Source organism: Polypterus senegalus, chromosome 11 (genome assembly GCF_016835505.1).
Source record: "Polypterus senegalus isolate Bchr_013 chromosome 11, ASM1683550v1, whole genome shotgun sequence".
NCBI classification, from domain to species: Eukaryota; Metazoa; Chordata; class Cladistia; order Polypteriformes; family Polypteridae; genus Polypterus; species Polypterus senegalus.
This window is the reverse complement of record NC_053164.1, coordinates 31858443-31876482: the sequence shown is the minus strand read 5'-3', so window position 1 is coordinate 31876482 and position 18040 is coordinate 31858443. Positions and strand designations below refer to the sequence as shown.

Sequence of the window (18040 nt, the reverse complement as noted above, 5' to 3'; positions counted from 1 at the left end):
ATGCCAACAGAAAGGGTTTTCACTTGCAACAAACATGCAGTATGCTCTCCAGTCATGCAACACACATTTATATGTCTAACAGGGATTTTTTGGGAGACTTTTTTAGCTGTAGACGGTTCTTTGTAAATGGAAGCTTAACGTTTGTCAGACCAGGTTAACGAGAGCACCTCTGATCTCTGCAGTTCAAACTGTTTGAGCTTTGCCTTTTTGAGGCAGTTGATTGGTTTAAATATGTGACACTCTGTCTAATTGTTCCCACCCACTTTTAAGCAATATTCACTCCTAGTTGTCTTTAGATGTATTACATGTATGTAAGTCTCCAGCAAGACTAGGACTAGGGATCCACACTGGGACTCTGCTCTGTTTTTATTTGGCTAAAAGTACAATTTACCAAACCAGCAAGATATTAATTCTCCAACGACGGAGCACTCTATTCTACGTTTTCTTATTGAATGTTTTAAATAAAGATAACTCTCTTCCAGGACCTCCAGAAGTGGTGCTGGCTCAATGAAAGGGAAGCAAGTTCTTGAGAGGGAGGAATCGAAACCACAGAGAAGCTTTCTATTGGCCGAGAGTACGAGTTTGGCTCACAGCACAAGGCACGTCAAGGAGCTGCAGAACTCCCAGGCTGCATTTAAACGTTTCATTCTTTCTTTGTCTTTCTTTTTGCCACTCTCTTGTGTATGAAGCACTGACTAATACGGGGACGTTGTGTTTATAAATTCTGGACAACTCTAAGTGTAACGTTACATGAGAGAATTCCTGTGCCATATTGCCAAATGGACACAACCTCTACGTATTACACTGTTCAGCGTGAAAATCGTACACATCGTAAACTAAGACACACAACCTGCTTAAAGATAAAAAGCAGAATGCTCTGGAAAAGTGAAAGGACTTTAGGGTTATCAGCTTTCTGTAACGGAATGTAAACTGCTGTTTTTCACTGCGTATATCAAAATGTTTTATTTTTGTAATTAAAGGTCTATATATATATATATATATTTTTTTTTTTTTATGGGCAGTTACCGACTTTGAATGTTGTTGCCACTTTTCAACCTTGACATCCACAGTCCTGGCTCACCCTTTGAGAAATTCACCATTGCTGACCTTTCTGTGAAGCGCTAACATGGCATACAAGTTAAACCTACTGGCGTTTGGCCGATTTTATTTTTACGATTAAAGCAAATTTAGTAACTTATTATTTAGAAATGTACGGTTAAGGTGAAAAGTTTCCATCCACTTGTATAACAGAAATTCAACTTCAGTTTTAAATTTATTGTGGATTTTCTGAAACCTTCAAAACATCAAATGATAGCTACAAGGTATAAAATACACTCACACGTACACCTGCTGAGATTACGAATGCAGTTCAAAGTTCCAAAATGCGTTTTAACTTAACGGCCTGTTAGAGGGGACGGTTGACTCCGGCTAGTAGCTTCTCTGTGTTGCTTGTTTGACGACACTCTTTGGATTGACTGACACGCATTACCATGAGAGAGTCCGAGGAGCTCAGTGTAGATGTGAGAATGTGAGAAGGAGAAGCGTAGACTTACACAAATGGCATATCTAAACAATGTCAGAGTCCAAGACCACCAGTTCACACAGTTGTTCCTAAGGACAAGGTATTTGGATCTGGAGACACTTTGCCAGGGGGTCTGGAAGAAAACCTAAGCTGTCACACTCATCTGGTAGGAAGTTGGCAGGAACAACCAAGAAACAGGTCTGCCACGGACTAGAGCAGGGGTGTCCAACTCCCTCCGATCCTGGACGGCCTCAGTGGATGCAGGTTTTCATTCTAGCTCTTTTTTCTTAATTAGTGACCAGTTTCTGCTGCTATTAACTTCTTCTGCCTTATTTCTAGTTGACTTGCTATTTAAGACACCGACCCCTTCATTCTTTTCTTTTTTCCTTAATTAGCAGCCAAACAATAATGAGACACAAAGTGAGCCAACGCATGACCAGCTAACCAGCGTCCATCATTATAATGCCTGAAAATAAAGAAAGGTGAGGGTCTCAGTAATGTTGATCTGCTCAGGTCCATAAAATATTCTGATGGTTCTCTTAGGGAAAAAAAGGAAATCAGCCATATTAGAAATGGCTGCTGTGGCAGAATGAGGGCACCAGAAAGCCATGGAGGTAAATAACGGGTTTAATTGACAAGAGTCGTCTTCTAATTAAGAAACTGGTTGGAGTTAGCTGGTCATCTGTTGGCGCACTTCACGTCTCATTTGTGTTTGGCTGCCATTTAAGGGGAAAAATCAAATCAGAGGACAGAGTCTTCACAAGTCAATGAATAATGAATTGGTCTCTGATGAAGAAAGTGACAGGAAGGAAAACCAGCAGCCACTGCGGCCCTCCAGGATCGCAGCTGGACCCCACTGATCGGCCGCTGGAACACCAGTGTCCCTGGCCACAGTCCAGCGAGTTTTACTACGCTATGGGGTGAGTGGCTGCCATCCAAGAACAAAGCCCCTGCTCCAACATGAACTCCTTCAAGCTCGAGTATACTTTTTGGCTGGTCACATGGACAAAGGAAAAGCCTGCAGTGAAGTTTTATGTTAAGATGAAACAAGCAACATCCAGGGGTATGTTTGGAGGAGAAAAACATGTGGCAGTCAACCCCAAGTAAACTGTGCCAGCTGTTAAGCGTGGTGTCGGTGGCGGCAGCGGCATCACGCTCTGGGGCTGTTTTGCTGCTGGTCCACTGCACAAAGCGGACAGAATAACAAAGGAGGAGGAGGAGGAGGATCACCTCAGGATTCTTCAGCACAACCTCAAACCATCAGATGGAACATTGAAACTTGGACACAATTGGGTGGTGTTGGTGGCATCATACTCTGGGGCTGTTTTACTCTCAGTGGAGCTGGTGTGCGGCACAAAGTGGACAGAATAATAAAGGAGGGTTACCTCAGAATTCTTGAGCAGTGTCCTTTTATTTTTCTTTTGTCTGCCAGATACCTGACTGATTAGCTCAATGAGGAATTGAAAAGTTTAGAAGAAAAGGATAAGTAGAGTAGTGGAGTAAAATGGTTCATGTGTCGAGTATGAAATGACTTGAAAAGATCAACGTTGCCATCAGCTTGAAGCCCGGACACAATTTGGTGTTTCATCAGGACCCTAACTTTAAACACACATCAAGACATTAAATGTTTGGAATGGCCTTCCCGATGTTAACCCTACTGAAAACATATGGCCTGGGCCAGGAAACCAACAAATCTGCTGTTCCGCTAAGAACAGTGGCCATGCCAGAAGCTTGCTGAAGGTGAAAGCAAATATTAGGTGCGTTGTGTGGATATTTTTGACCCCGTGATGTTTTCAGAAAACCCATCTAAACGTGTGTGCTAAATTGCAGATTTTTACTTATGTAACAAAGATCTTTGTTGTTCTTGTGTCTGCCCAATACCTGACTGATTAACTAGATGAGGAATTGAAAACTAAAGTTTAGGAGAAAAGGATGAGCAGAGTGACGGAGTAAAACGGATCACGTGATGCTGTCAGTGGGTCTGATCACTGGTACTCTTTTGGGGTATTTCATGTTGAATGAAGAGCAGATTTCATTTAAAACTTGAACCAAATGGACTTTTACATCACTGTACTTTCATCTTTTTAGCAAGAACATGTCCCTTGTGTGAAAAGGAACTCTTAGACACCTAACGCACGATGGTGAGATGAAGATATTGGCTTATCAAGGTCTGTAAAGTTGTTCCTGGAGGGCCGTGGTGGCTGCAGGTTTTTGTTCTCACCCAGGTGTTCAATCCTTGCCAATAAGTGACCTTCCTTGATGTTGCACCTTGTTAGTGTTTCCATTCTGCCATGTCAGCTTAATTCTTATTTTGTAGATTTTTTTCCTTTCCAAGGATATCATCCAGATGGGTTGTAGCCTGAAGCGGGTGAGTACTTCTCAGTCCTTCACTTTTTTCTCTTCAGTTTTCTTCTAAGTGTTTTATTAAACTGGAGGAGTTCACGATGAATGCACACAGTATAATTAATGACACGCTGGATGAGGAAGTGCGGCTTCCTTTGACATCTTCAACTTTTTGCTAACTAGTTAAATTATCAAACTAAACTACCACGAAACGATTACAACTTCAAAACTGTACAGGAGTAAATGCTATTTAATTTCTTGAATAAACTCCTATTTCACTTTATAATACAAACTGATATTATATTTATGGAAACAATACAATTGAATTACGGTAAATACACTTTATTCTTCCCGGATGACTTATCAGCTGATAAGCAGTTGCTCAATTTTTAAGCTACATTTTTTTTTTTTTTTACATTTCATTTGAAGTGTATAGAAGCAAAGGCTCGTGTGACGTCAGTTGTGAGCAAGCACCATAAAGCTGCGCCTGAGAGAAGCCATCTGTTCTTAGATCAGCGCCTGCAATTCCCGGCTTGAGACCCTGCGACTTCTTTATGGTCACAGCAAAGCTGACACAAAAAGGACATGGCCGACTTTTAAGAGAGAATGGGACATTATTGGGAATGAAACAATTTGACCTCTTCCATCACCAGTCAATATTTCAGCTTATTATATGACTGCAAAGAGCTCTGACTTTTAATTTAGTCCCACTGCAGAGTTCAGGTGGGCTCCACTTTCTCGGCCGCATGATTGGTTGACCCTGCTTTCTGTCTTTTTTCTCTCTTTTTTTAGTATTCCTCTGGCAGTTTGTGGCTAAGCGATTGTTTTGCTGCTGTTAACTTTCTTTCAATTCTTCCTCTGGCATCACCAGATTTTAAATTGGTTCTCATTCTAGAATTCGTATTATCTGAATGTAAATAAAAAGATCTAAAAGTAGCAAAACATGTTGACTTTATGCCACTGAATGTGAATGGTTAGTTAAATGCCCCCAGTGAATATGTTTAATTGTCAAGGTCCACGAGTTGAGCCCCAGGAGCAACACTGAGGTGATGTCTTCACTTGTTCTCTTTTTTTTTTCACGACAATCTGATTGAATGCATCCTCAATTTGGGACTCACTTCAGAAGTGGTAATTCACCTGAAGCTTGGCGTGTTTGGGCCTGGCCAGTTGTTGGGTGGGAGACAATCTAGGCAAAGCTGGTGTTGCTGCTGGGGAGGCCATCAGGGGGTGCTCACCCTGTGGTCTGTGTGGGAATCCCAGTGCCCCAAAGCAGTGATAGGGAGGACAGTGCTGTAAAAATGGTGCTGTCCTTGGGATGAGGTATAAAACCAAGGTCCTGACACTCTACGGCCATTCTTCAAAAAAGACCAGATGTGTACGCTGATGTCCTGGCTAAGTTGCACACCATGGCCTGGTCATTTTGGACCCCTAATTATCCCATATCTCTAATTCTCTCTCACCCTTTCACCACGCATTAGCTATTTTGTGGTGAGCACAATGGCCCAAGAATAACTGCTGTCATTTCATCCCAGTGGATTTCCACTGCTTAATGATAAGCGGATTGAATAATTAAAAATCAGCTACATAAATATAATTAAATTAAGAAAATGTGTTGCATAGCAGGATTTTATAAAGAAGAGTGTAGCCGTTCATCTGGGTCCCAGTCATACCTACCTAATTTCAGGTAAATCGCTTCAGCCATTCTCAAATGACTCCCAGACAATCCGACACATGTTAACTTCTTAGCCATTAAAAACAGTGAATGCAGCTGTTCAAGAATAAAATAAGCAGTTAAGGGTGGGGAATCTTAACAAGCAAGACCACTAAAACGAAGCAGTAACTGACCTCTTATTAAGAAATGGGATTTGGGCAAAAACCTGCAGCCACTACAGCCCTCCAGGACTGACCATGCAAACCCCTGCCCTAGACAACTGTGCAAAAGCAGGAAAGGTTCAATCAGCTATAAATCTGTTAAAATAAAAAAATATATATATATATATATATATATATATATATATAAAATCAAATTCAATCTGATGAGTTATACTTGATAGGTACACATGAAATACACTTTAATGTTTCATTTGAGCTTTTACACAATAGGCTACACCACTGACAACACAACGCCCTTCTGGGTATATCTTGTTTTATTTATATTTTTGTAAAGTCAACAAGACTTAGAAATTTGTACATGGAAAAAAATAAAACATGCATATAGGAAAATTCTAAAAGGATTCCCAGGAGTGATGTGAAAAAAGTTGTCTGAGGATATCTGAATCCAAGATACAAATAAATTCAAAATACAACCATCTTGGTGCAGCGCGGCTGGTGTGGCAGCAATAAAGTCCACACTGTTGGGAATGGGGTGGAAATAAAAAATGACTTAAACCTGGACATCCATCATCCACAGCCTGCCCCTAAAAACACAATGGCCAATGATTCCCAGGCTGCAAAACTTGTCTAAAATGAGGGGTGGGTGGCTGGGTGTCCTCAATTCTTCAGAACGTTATCTTTAGGTTTGGCCCACTTTACGCCTCAAGCTCAAATCCCAGACCGATTTTGTGGCCACCAGCACTGAAGTTCTTGCCATCGATCAATGTTGAGAGAGTCAGCTTCACTCCTGTCAAAAGATGGGACAGAAACAAAGTGTGTCAGGAGCTTTCCTGCCGCCATTACACGGCGGTACTTAGGCACTGCCCTGCTTGTGTACAGTTCCATACCAATGTTTGAACACCACTGGACACATGACATGTACTGTTAACACTTGAAGGTTAAAAAAATAGTAAATACACAAACTAAAACACTTGACACGTTTTGAAAATGTTAATGTACAGTTACATTTTAGTTAAGAGTATAAGTAAAAGTCTGGGCACCTTACTCTGCCAGTACTTCATAACAACTACTTCAGCAAAAATCACAGCCTGCAAAGGATTTTTTGTGTAGCCAGCTAGGAGTCCGAGTTCTTGTTTTGGACATGCGCTCTCGTTCTTCCTTACAGATCTCGTTCAGCTGGCAGGTATCTTTGGTCAATCATGCGTGCACAGCATGTTTTAAGACCTGCTCACAGAATATGTTCAAGTCCGGGGAGGCAGTGGCCTTGTGTTTCTCGAGGTAACTTCATAGTTGATTTCAAAGTGTGTTTCAGGTTTACTGTTTTTTTTGTGGAATCCATTCTTCACTGTGCTCACACAATGTTACCTGTGTCTCCAGGCGGCCACACAACCCCAAAGCATAATGGGCGCTCCCATACTCAACAGTCAGCAAGGTGCTCGTCTCTTCCAAGTGCTAATCTTTTTTTTTTTTTCCTCAAAACAAAGCTTTTTGTGGTTGTAGCCCAAGGGTTCGATTTTAACTTCATCTGTTAACAACACTTAATTCCAAAACGCTTTTGTCTTATGCAGGTGCTGTTTTTGTGATGGCTGTTCCTTCAAGGCCATGCCCATGTCAGTAACCCTGCGCAGGGCAGCAGGGCCCCACCATTCCTTTATCTGTAGGTCCCTTGCAGTCATTTGTGGGTTTTGCTTTGCTTTCCAGTATGTGTACAAGCTCTGTGGTCAGTTTTCTTTGTCTTCCAGATCTTATCCTGAACCTCCCACAGTTCCCCATAACTGCCATTTCTTAATGACATTTCAACTGCTAGCTGGCAGCACTTTGGTATTTGTTTTAGCCTTCCCCTGCTTTGTAGGCCTCCGTTGGTTTAATTTTCTGGTCCTCAGTCAGTTGCTTAGAAGAGGCCATGGTTGTTGGGGGCTGCACAATGTTTCAGGGGTCAAAGCACTTATTAGGCTCTGGAGGCGTCATCAGCTGACAATTCCTAATGCAATTCTTGACCAGACTAAAGACCTGACGAGAGTTGATACCTTACAACTGAAAGGGTGTCCAAACATTTCAAAATGCCACATTTACTCTTATTTATTTCAACATTTTTTCCAAGGTACAGTAACTTTTTCATAAAAATGTCAAGTGTTTTAATGTGTTTGCTCTCAAAGTTGTATTATTATGTCAACAAAATACATACTTGGCCAAAGATGTTGAAACTTTTGCAAGGGGACTATAATTAAAATAATGTACTTTTCAATTCTACAGCGATCTTCATTAAGTGCAAACCGATTTTGTGCAATTGAATACAAGATGGATGGATGTCCCAGCATGAGAGGGATCTATAACAGGTGGGCACCCAATCATGCCTGGATATACTCTGGCCTTCAAGGAGTACAGAAAATGAATATCACAGAGGCAGGTGAGCACTACCAGTTGTGCAACACAAACGTAAAGGTGTTAAGTGGAGGATCAGGGCTGACATGGTGGCCTACTCTCAGGTACTGTTCGGGTCTCTCGCCATTCCAGGAAAACCGAGGGACTCAGAAGGTACAAAGTGTGGTGTAAGAGACAGACATGGGGCCTGTAGTGCCAGGTGGGTACATAAACTGGTTAGCTGAAGAATGTTTACACTGTGGACATGACATGCTTAAACAAACAATAGCATTAATAAAAATAAAGGACAACATCAGGAAAAAGGAAAAGGAGGTTGGAGAGGAAAACTGAATAAATGTGACCCAAAGAATGTAAAGGGAGGGGATGACAGCAAGAATGAACTAAAACATTCAGACAGTGAAGCAGCAAATGCCCTAAATTCCTGCTTTTCATGTATGAAGAAGCTGCAGTCTTCAAGTGGCTACAGGGACTGTTGACAAGGCACTCGGACACAAGGCTGAAATCTGGATCTGGGAACATTTATCCGTAAAGAAATGGAGGTTCTTATACAGTACTGTAGGATATAAACTACAGAAACCTACAGAAAATCCCAAAGACTGTAATCCTGCAAATGTTATCCCCTTATATAAAAAAAATGATTGGCCTGATCCAAGTAGCCATAGCCCAGTTGGTCTGACATGAAACACAGGTAAAGTAATACAACAAATTATTAAAAAGACAGAGCAGCTCATGGCAAGAAAAGGAGTTTTACATGAATCACAATAATGAAGTTCTGTTTTACTAACATACTGCAATTCTATTAGGAAGAAACAAAAGGATACAATCACAGAAGTGCATATGACATTGTTTATCTTGATTTTCATGACAGTTAGTAATTAAACTAAAAGCAGAGGAGGTTTAGGACACAGTCTGTAGGCGAGTACAAATTTGCATCAACAAGAAGCAAAGGGGTTAGGTGAGGGGGACATCTTTAGAATTAAGTGATGGTAAAAGTGGTGGCCCTTAGCGATCAGTGCTAAGGCCGCTGTTATTTTTGTTAAATGTGGACAAGAACATAATCAATAAGCTAATTAAAATGTGCAGATGACACCAAACTAGGTGGCAGAGTGGGAAACAGACGTGTGTGAATCATTGCAGAGGGACTTGGACAGCATACACATGTGGGCAGATTTGTGGCAGATGAAACTTAATCCAAGTAAATTTAAAGTATTGCATGTAGAAAGTAAATGTTAGATGTGAACACACAATGAGAGGTTAGTAATTCGCATTACTCTACGGCAGTGTTTCCTAAACTATAGGTCAGGGACCAATAGGGAGTTTTTGTTTCTGTGGCACAAAAATAGAAGTACTAACCACTTTCCATTACACAACCTATTAACAAACTGAGAAGGCCGACAGAAAAGTCGTATATTAAAAAAAAAAAGAGCTTGTGAGGTGGAAGGGACCACGGCAGCGTTACAAGATTCAAACACTGAAATTATTACGGGCTACACCTCATAATGACAATGTGAAAAAAGTTTACTTGAGATTTTTGCAAATTTATTAAAAATAAAAAACTGAGAAATCACATGTACATAAGCATTCATAGCCTTTGCCATGAAGCTCCAAATTGAGCTCTGGTGTCATCCTGTTTCCCCTGATCATCCTTGAGAAGTTTCTGCAGCTTAACTGGAGTCCACCTGTGGTAAATTCAGTTGATTGGACATGATTTGGAAAGGCACACACCTGTCTATAGAAGGTCCCACAGTTGACATTTCATGTCAGACCACAAACCAAGCATGAAGTCAAAGGAATTGTCTGTAGACCTCCGAGACAGGATTGACGTGAGGCACAAATCTGGGGAAGGTTACAGAAAAATTTCTGCTTCTTTGAAGGTCCCAATGAGCACAGTGACCTCCATCATCCGTAAGTTTAAGAAGTTCAAAACCACCAGGACTCTTCCTAGAGCTGGCCGGCCATCTAAACTGAGCGATCGGGGGAGAAGGGCCTTAGTCAGGAAGGTGACCAAGAACCCGATGGTCACTCTGTTAGAGCTCCAGAGGTCCTCTGTGGAGAGAGGAGAACCTTCCAGAAGGACAACCATCTCTGCAGCCATCCACCAATCAGGCCTGTACAGAAGCCACTCCTTAGTGAAAGGCACATGGCAGCCCGCCTGGAGTTTTCCAAAAGGCACCTAAAGGACTCTCAGACCATGGGAAACAAAATTCTCTGGTCTGACGAGACAAAAACTGAACTCTTTGGTGTGAATGCCAGGCGTCACGTTTGGAGGACACCAGACACCGCTCATCACCAGGCCAATACCATCCCTACAGTGAAGCATGGTGGTGGCAGCATCATGCTGTGGGGATGTTTCTCAGTGGCAGGAACTGGAAGACTAGTCAGGATAAAGGGAAAGATGACTGCAGCAATGTACAGAGACATCCTGGATGAAAACCTGCTTCAGAGCGCTCTTGACCTCAGACTGGGGAGACGGTTCATCTGTCAGCAGAACAACGACCCTAAGCACATAGCCACAATATCAAAGGAGTGGCTTCAGGACAACTCTGTGAATGTCGTTGAGTGGCCCAGCCAGAGCCCAGACTTGAATACGATCTTAAAATGGCTGTGCACTGACGCTTCCCATCCAACCTGATGGAGCTTGAGAGGTGCTGCAAACAGGAATGGGCGAAACTGGCCAAGGATAGGTGTGCCAAGCTTGTGGCATCATATTCAAAAAGACTTGAGGCTGTAATTGCTGCCAAAGGTGCATCGACAAAGTATTGAGCAAAGGCTGTGAATACTTATGTACATGTGATTTCTCAGTTTTTTTTATTTTTAATAAATTTGCAAAACCTCAAGTAAACTTTTTCACGTTGTCATTATGGGGTGTTGTGTGTAGAATTCTGAGGAAAAAAATGAATTTAATCCATTTTGGAATAATGCTGTAACATAAAATGTGGAAAAAGTGATGCGGTGTGAAAACTTTCCAAAGGAACTGTACATAGCACCGTGTTAGTATTATACTGTAACATGCTAAATCCACTTTCAGTGCCCATTAGCAACTGCTTGGTCCCTCATCATGTGTTCAACATTACAGCATACACTGAATCTAAATCTGTAGCAGAGGTGCAAAGACTACACTGGCTGCATTAAGCTTTACTGTTTTAACAGGAAGAATTCCATCTTGTCACACTCTTTTAAAGTGGCTCAATAAATGTCCTGAGAAAAACAGAGATACAGCACTTAATTTGCCTGTACGGCATGTTTATTAATCCATTGAGAAAAGGAACAGAAAATATGAAAGGGGAGAGACAAGCAGTAGACATTCAACTCGGTGTCAGCTGGTAGACAGGTGGAGTTAAACATTTCAGACTGGACTGTTTGTTGAATTATTCAGCAAGGTTTATCCTATCACTCAGTCCATATAAAATACAAATAGGGTAAAGGCAGTTTTTAGGCGTCATTTTTTCCCCCCTTAACTTGGGTAATTATATTGAAAAATGTATTATTAATGGTGAAGTTCATTTGGCATTATTTAAAAGAAAAAATTGAAGACCATCTAAATAAGCTGCCCTGCCCTAATTAATTCATTTTTGAACTAATACATTTGCTTAACTGGCACTATGAATCAAGTGACAAAGATAAATGACCTCCCATACAGTCTTTCAAAAATCAGCATGTCCTCACACTGCACCCTAAGATTATTTTTTTCCTCTCATCTTTGAGATGAACATCAGGAGTCTGTTTCTGCTTTGAATTGCACTGGCAATCGGAAGGTTGCCAGTTTGAATCTCGTAAATCCCAAAAGGGACTCTGCTCTGTTGGGCCCTTGAGCAATGCCCTTAACCTGCAATTGCTGAGCGCTTTGAGTACTGAGAAAAGCGCTATATAAATGCAAAGAATTATTATTATTATTGAATGATAATATTTGTATCCAGGTCCTCCCTGCGTCGAGTTTTCATGTTCTCCCCGTCTGCAAGGGTTTCCTCCCACAGTCCAAAAACATGCAGGTCAATTGGATAGCCGACACTAAATTGACCCTTGGGTGTGGGTGTTCACACCGTGATGGACTCGTACCCTGTCCAGGCTGGGATAGGCTCCAGCTGCTCTGTGACCCTGCTGTAAATAAGCACTTTTGGAAAACGGCTTGGAGGAGTACTGTTTAAAACAATGTCTGTTTTAGTAATAATCCTGTGCAAAAATATGCTTGGAAGCAAACAAAAAAAAGTTACTTTTTTATTATATGGCCATTGCTGTTTGTATCGTTATGACTCTGCTGTCATGTGCCTGCACAGCATCAGAAATCCTTTTGCATGATACTGATTTTCTAATTTGCGTCCTCAGATTAAAAAGTTTAAGAAACTCCTTTACTAACCACACTCTTATGTCTTTATTCAAAAGCCATAAAGGCTGTGACAAAACTGTTTATACCAAAATGGTTTAAGTGCTTGTAAAATTTATCTTGGGCAGCATGTCGTTATATAAGCCATTATGAGTAAAAGGCGTAATGGAATACCGTTTGTTCACCAAGACTTATGGACTTTCCTTATAAATTCCACTTTGAGGACAATCACACGCTTATCTTGTAATATTTACAACTTAAAGTTCAAAGTGAAACAATTGCGAAATGCCTCTTATCTACTACTTTAAAAGTTCCGTAATCTTAACCTGAAAATATATCCAAATTGCAGAAAAGACATTAAAAAGTCTAGTGCGTCAAATTGATATTTCAAAAACCACTTGGACTAGACATTGCACAACTCTGGCTGTACGGCCTGTACAGATAAAATTTTAATAAAACTCGGTTTTATCCCTAAGTAGTACATACTGTAAGCTAGGAATTTCCTAAATGAAGGACCATATTGCATTATTAAAGTGCAAAAACACCTAACTTAGCAACATCATACTCTGTTCTTGCTGTAGGGTAGAAACTATAAATGACGATGGCACAACTTTGTGCATCTGACAGCAATTTACAAGAATAATTTACTTTTACTTCTGGTAAGAATGTTAAAGCCTCTGTAAATATAAGAACAGTCCTCATGTGCCACGTTAACAGAAGTAGTCAGAAACTCTCCAAATTGGTTACACTGTGCCATCAGCAGGCCTGACTGAGGCCGAGGTCATGGCACACCAATATCTGTTAATGCAATTACAACAGCTAGAGTTACTGAAACTTTAATTTGAACAGAGGGTGCCAGGCTCCTTAGTCTGGCTTGGGGCGGCAAATTCAGATCTTTGAAGGCAGCTGTTACTGCAGGTTATTTTTCATTCCAGCCGTTTCCTTAGTTAGTAACCAGTTACTGCTACTAATTTAACCGACTTTTTTCCTTCAATTATAATCAACTTTCTTGTTTTTCTTTCATTTTACTTAAATGGTAACCAAAATAATAAGCTCCAAAGCAAACAGATAACCAGCTTACTCAAGGGGGTCTCAAACAGTCCTAGAGGGCTACAATTGGAATCCCAACCAACTGCTTTTTTAAAATGTAATGAAACCAACTATTTTATTCTATGACTAGTTAGTGTTCTCATTCTAACACATCAGTCATTTCCAAAACTGGCTGTCGGGGACCACCACCCAAGTATTTGTCAAGCAATAGTTGATCAATATTTCCCTTTTTCTTTCTTTTTCAAATATTTTATTGAGACAGATAATGTATGAAAGCCTGGCCATCTGTTGACTTGATTTATATCCCATTATTGAATGGCTGATGGTTAAAAAAAAAAAAAAAAGGTTTGAAAATGCATATCAATTAAAATCTAAGTAAAGTATGCTCCATTAGCATTAGTAGCAGGTTACTAAAGGAGGAAGTAACTGGAAGAGAATGCTACAGACATGATGGTCCTCCAGAAATGGATTGTTACAAGAAATCCATCCTACTCACTTAGGTGTCCAAAATAGCATGAAGTCAAGATTTGAAGATCCCTAAAGTCCTGCTCTCTACCACACTACTCGAGCATTTATTCTGTGTGCCTGTGGTTCCTTGTGTGAAGAAAAACAAACTTAAATTTGTGTAATATCTGCTCGTAACAAGTTTCCAACTGTGTCCAAATGTGTTGTTCTTGCAGAATGTAAAAGTAGCAACAGGGATCTACTGTACAAATTCCTTTCATAAGGAATCTCAATTTGTTTTAATTAAAAAAAGGTGTCAGCTCCTTCAGTGTTTCATCCTAACTCATACCTTTCCGTCCTAGAATCAGCCTAATTTCCCTGAACACAGTACTCCAGGTAAGGCCACACTAGTGACTACTTAACATAACCTAAAATCCTATTAGCCTTCTTGATCACTTCTGTACACTGTTCAGATGTAGGTAGTAATGATTCCACTATGTATCCTAGTTTCTTCTCATAAGGTGTACTTTCAGGTTTCAGACCTCCCATTGTGTATTCAAATCTAACATTTTTACTTCCTAAATTACTTGTATTAAATTTCTCTTCAACAAATCTGCCCAACACCCTCCTGACATCTCTCAGCTAGAGTAAGGAGTCTGGCGCCCTCTGCTGAAATTTAAATTACTCTAACTCAAATGTTTCTAACAACTGCAGATAAAAAAGATAAAGCATTAGAGTAATAATTTAACTACAGGAAATGTGGTACAAGGAAAAATACTTCAAGTAAGGAAAGAAAATTGCTGGTTCTACTGTAGTAAATGTCACACCATTGAGTGTATAATGATATGCCTGCTAATGTTAACAGTAGCTTCAAATTAAGGAGCAAGATCTTCACTTGCTTTACAGTTATTTAAATGGCCTATTTTGGTTTTATTAGATTTGTGGGTATTCTGATGGGTTGCCCAGCTAGTAAAATACTGTCAGGAGCTCAGGGCACCACCGTTGTGGAGACTGTGAGAATAACAATTACAACAAACCTCCAGAGCAGAAAGAACCATAAGAGTAGATGGAGAGGTCCTGTACTTATAAGTGTCGATGCAAAGGGGCATCTAGAGGCAAAGTGTTTGAAGAGGGCAACAACACAAATGAGAGGAAAAAACACAATCTAGGCAGGAGTGTGCATTGTCAACCCAGGGCGCTAGGGGTGTGACAATCTAGCAGGTGACAAGGACATTCAAATCACAGAAGAGAAATCAAAGAAATGAATGGCCTACAGGAGATGGAGCGCCTTCTGACTTAGAGGGGACAGCGAAAGCACTTAGATGTGAGGCATAGCTGCAAGTTTTGCACTGTAAAATTGTATTTCCACAAGTTCATTTTGCTCACTTTCTTAACTTAAAAGTCTATTCTAGTTGTGGTCTGCGTGCAAAGGTCGGCTAAAGAGGGTTTCCTCCATACAAAACACAAATTCATCTTTTGATTATTATTATTTTTTTTAGTACTCACAATGCAGATGTAATTATGTGAGAGAATACAGGCACAGAATGAGGTTAATTTAAAAATGTAATGTTTTTGATTTAAGTTAGAAGAGCATGTCAATAAATACATACTTTTATAAGGAAAAATTAAAAGTAGTCCAGAGATTTCTGTGACTAGGATATGCACATCTACATTACTTTAAAAACCTGTCAATGGCATTTGTAACTGATTATCACTTTATCATTTATTTAAAAGTAAACATGTACCTCATACTAACACCTCATTCTACGCTGGGATATTCTTAAATTCTGCTTTATTTGTTTTGTGTCAATAACTCCAAAACCAGCACTTTGTAATTTTTAGGTAATTTTAAACCCACAATCCCAGATCTGAATAACTCGAAATAATGTTAAAGGATGAAATGTGTGTTTATACCATACCTGGCCTTAGGGTCTGTGTGTATCCAACTCCAATTAGGCTGGCATTGTTCACTTTGGCCTAAAAAAGAAAAAGAAAATCAGTCCAAACAACAGATACGAAGTACAGAGCCAAAGAATCCATGCAAGTTTCACCAAGCCAACAGAACACACGCGTAAAGCACTCCTCCATTACTGTGGAATGTGAATGTAATGCTAATGAACTGAAACAGCAAGTAGCAAATGATTTGGCAAAATCCAGAAGGCTCCCTGCTCAGTCAAGCGTTGCATTGCTTTATGACCTTGTTTATGCAGGTTTGGATACTTCTTATTTCAAATTAAAGTTCAGCTTGTTTAGTATACCATAATGCATCATACTCATGCTGCACTTTATATTTGTTGAGTGTAATACTGATATGTAAAAGTAATGATTCAAAAAAGTCAAAAAGAAACAGTAAAATCCAAACTTCACCTTATCAGGGGACTACAACAGGTACTTACACAAATTGAGGAGTCGGCATCTAGCTTGTATTTGGCCGCTATGCCAAAACGGGTGTTGTTGCTTCCAGCGGTCCAAGCCAGATTTACAGCAGTCTCCAGGTTATCATTTACTTTCTGGTAAATAGATCCACCAAATTCAGTGCCATCATTTCTACAATTAATAAAGAAAAAAAAAAAAATTGGTAAAACTGCAGAAGAGGTGTGGACTGTCTGACATGAAAGCTGCTAATCAAGAGAGAGACAGATAGACAGACGAACATCCATCCCAAAGAGGGGAATATAGAGGCAATGTGTGAAAAGCAGGTATTGTATAGAATACCTAGGCAACGTATGAAATATCTGTGTTGTTACATACTTTTCCTAGGCATTGCATAAAATGCCTAGGCATTATAAAGAATGACAAGTACTATTTTACGCCAAGTGTGAAATGAAGTACATCAAATAATTCAGAATCTCTGACGTAAAACTGGATAGCACTGATGCCTTCTTTAACAGGATAAATCAACTTGCTTTTGTTCTCTACTATTATCACATCGTAGCGTTTCAGCAGCCAATAGTCCCGTGGTTCCTTCTTAGTAGTCGTTTTAGCCTTTGTTACATCATTCACTAACTTCCGTTGTAAGTGTCTTCCTTTAGAAAATGGGTCAGCACAAAGATCCAGCAAGCACACGCCACTCCAGACTGAAATGTTCTGGCAAGAATAAACTTATTCTACACTCTGCCGGTTTGCTGTTTAGGTATTGTATAGAATGCCTAGGAAATGTATGAAATGCAATGTATTTCATACTTTGACGTCCTATTTCGGGCATTGCCTAGGTATTCTATAGATGCCGGTTTTCACACATTGCCGGTAACATATACAATACCAAGGGTGCTATTTTCCTTCCTTTGTCCAGTCACATTTTAGGGGTTAGCTTTTTGTGCGTAATTTAAACATTTAAATTGTTAGTTACGTTACACGGATTTATCAGTTATACACAACAGGATTTACTTTACATAACAGTACAGACCTTCTGAATGTGTCTGCATAGCACTCACTGGACTTTAGGATACTGTGCTAGCTACCTCACTACTGTCGCAACCACATTTAATCACAGTAGCCTCTGAAAAGAGCACATACTCACACGTTGGTATGGAGCTGGAAGTCACCAGCTTTATAACCAAGAGCAAAGTTATTCTGGGCCAGTTTGGACTTGGAAGTATCGAAGGCCATCTGGTATCCTGCCAGCCATCCGTCATAGCCAAGGACTGCTGTTCCATGAACAGTGGGCCCAGCAAAGTCAAAATCGATGTCACAGCCCAGGTTGACGTAGTCACGTTTATAATTGGTTTTAAGTTTGCCACTCTTCTTCCTGGGAGAAATTAAGAATCTTTAAGTTAGGTGTAGTACTGGTCATTTTCACCATAGCCATATCTGTTTGCAAAGTCATGCTAGCAGTCTAGTTATGTATTTAGATGAATAACATACAAACACACTATATTTTCTATATTTCTAGGGCTGTCGGATCAAAAATCACTATTCAAATCTATATGAAAAACATTCTTATTCGAGCATAACCCTGGATATTCAATTATATAAGAAAGGTCCATTACTTTACCTTGCACTGATTTTGGCACCATGTTAGTGCATACACACTATTCTGCAGAACTTCAGTGTTTTGAATGTGTTTTGTACATCACTTCCCCAATCAGCACTCTTAAAATAACTTTTCTGTCATAATTTATAAATCAGATATTTCTTATCCACAA

At 40.1% G+C, this 18040-nt stretch overlaps 2 protein-coding genes across 3 annotated transcripts in view; one reads left to right on the top strand and one right to left on the bottom strand.

Moving 5' to 3' along the window:
• Nucleotides 1-5850, top strand: part of ikbkb (inhibitor of nuclear factor kappa B kinase subunit beta) — an 87998-nt gene extending 82148 nt beyond the window's left edge. Inside the window, exon 22 of the mRNA XM_039768286.1 lies at nucleotides 483-5850. Within this exon, the coding sequence (XP_039624220.1) occupies nucleotides 483-530 (48 nt within the window). The 3' untranslated portion in view covers nucleotides 531-5850. The remainder of the gene's footprint in view (nucleotides 1-482) is intronic.
• Nucleotides 5851-5994: 144 nt separating this feature from the next.
• Nucleotides 5995-18040, bottom strand: part of LOC120538806 (voltage-dependent anion-selective channel protein 2-like) — a 46893-nt gene continuing 34847 nt past the window's right edge. For both annotated transcript variants that reach the window (XM_039768287.1, XM_039768289.1), the window contains 4 exons: nucleotides 17416-17643; nucleotides 16292-16442; nucleotides 15815-15872; nucleotides 5995-6485 (listed from right to left, as the gene is read on the bottom strand). In XM_039768287.1, coding sequence (XP_039624221.1) covers nucleotides 6394-6485; nucleotides 15815-15872; nucleotides 16292-16442; nucleotides 17416-17643 — 529 coding nt within the window. In that variant the 3' untranslated portion in view covers nucleotides 5995-6393. The remainder of the gene's footprint in view (nucleotides 6486-15814; nucleotides 15873-16291; nucleotides 16443-17415; nucleotides 17644-18040) is intronic.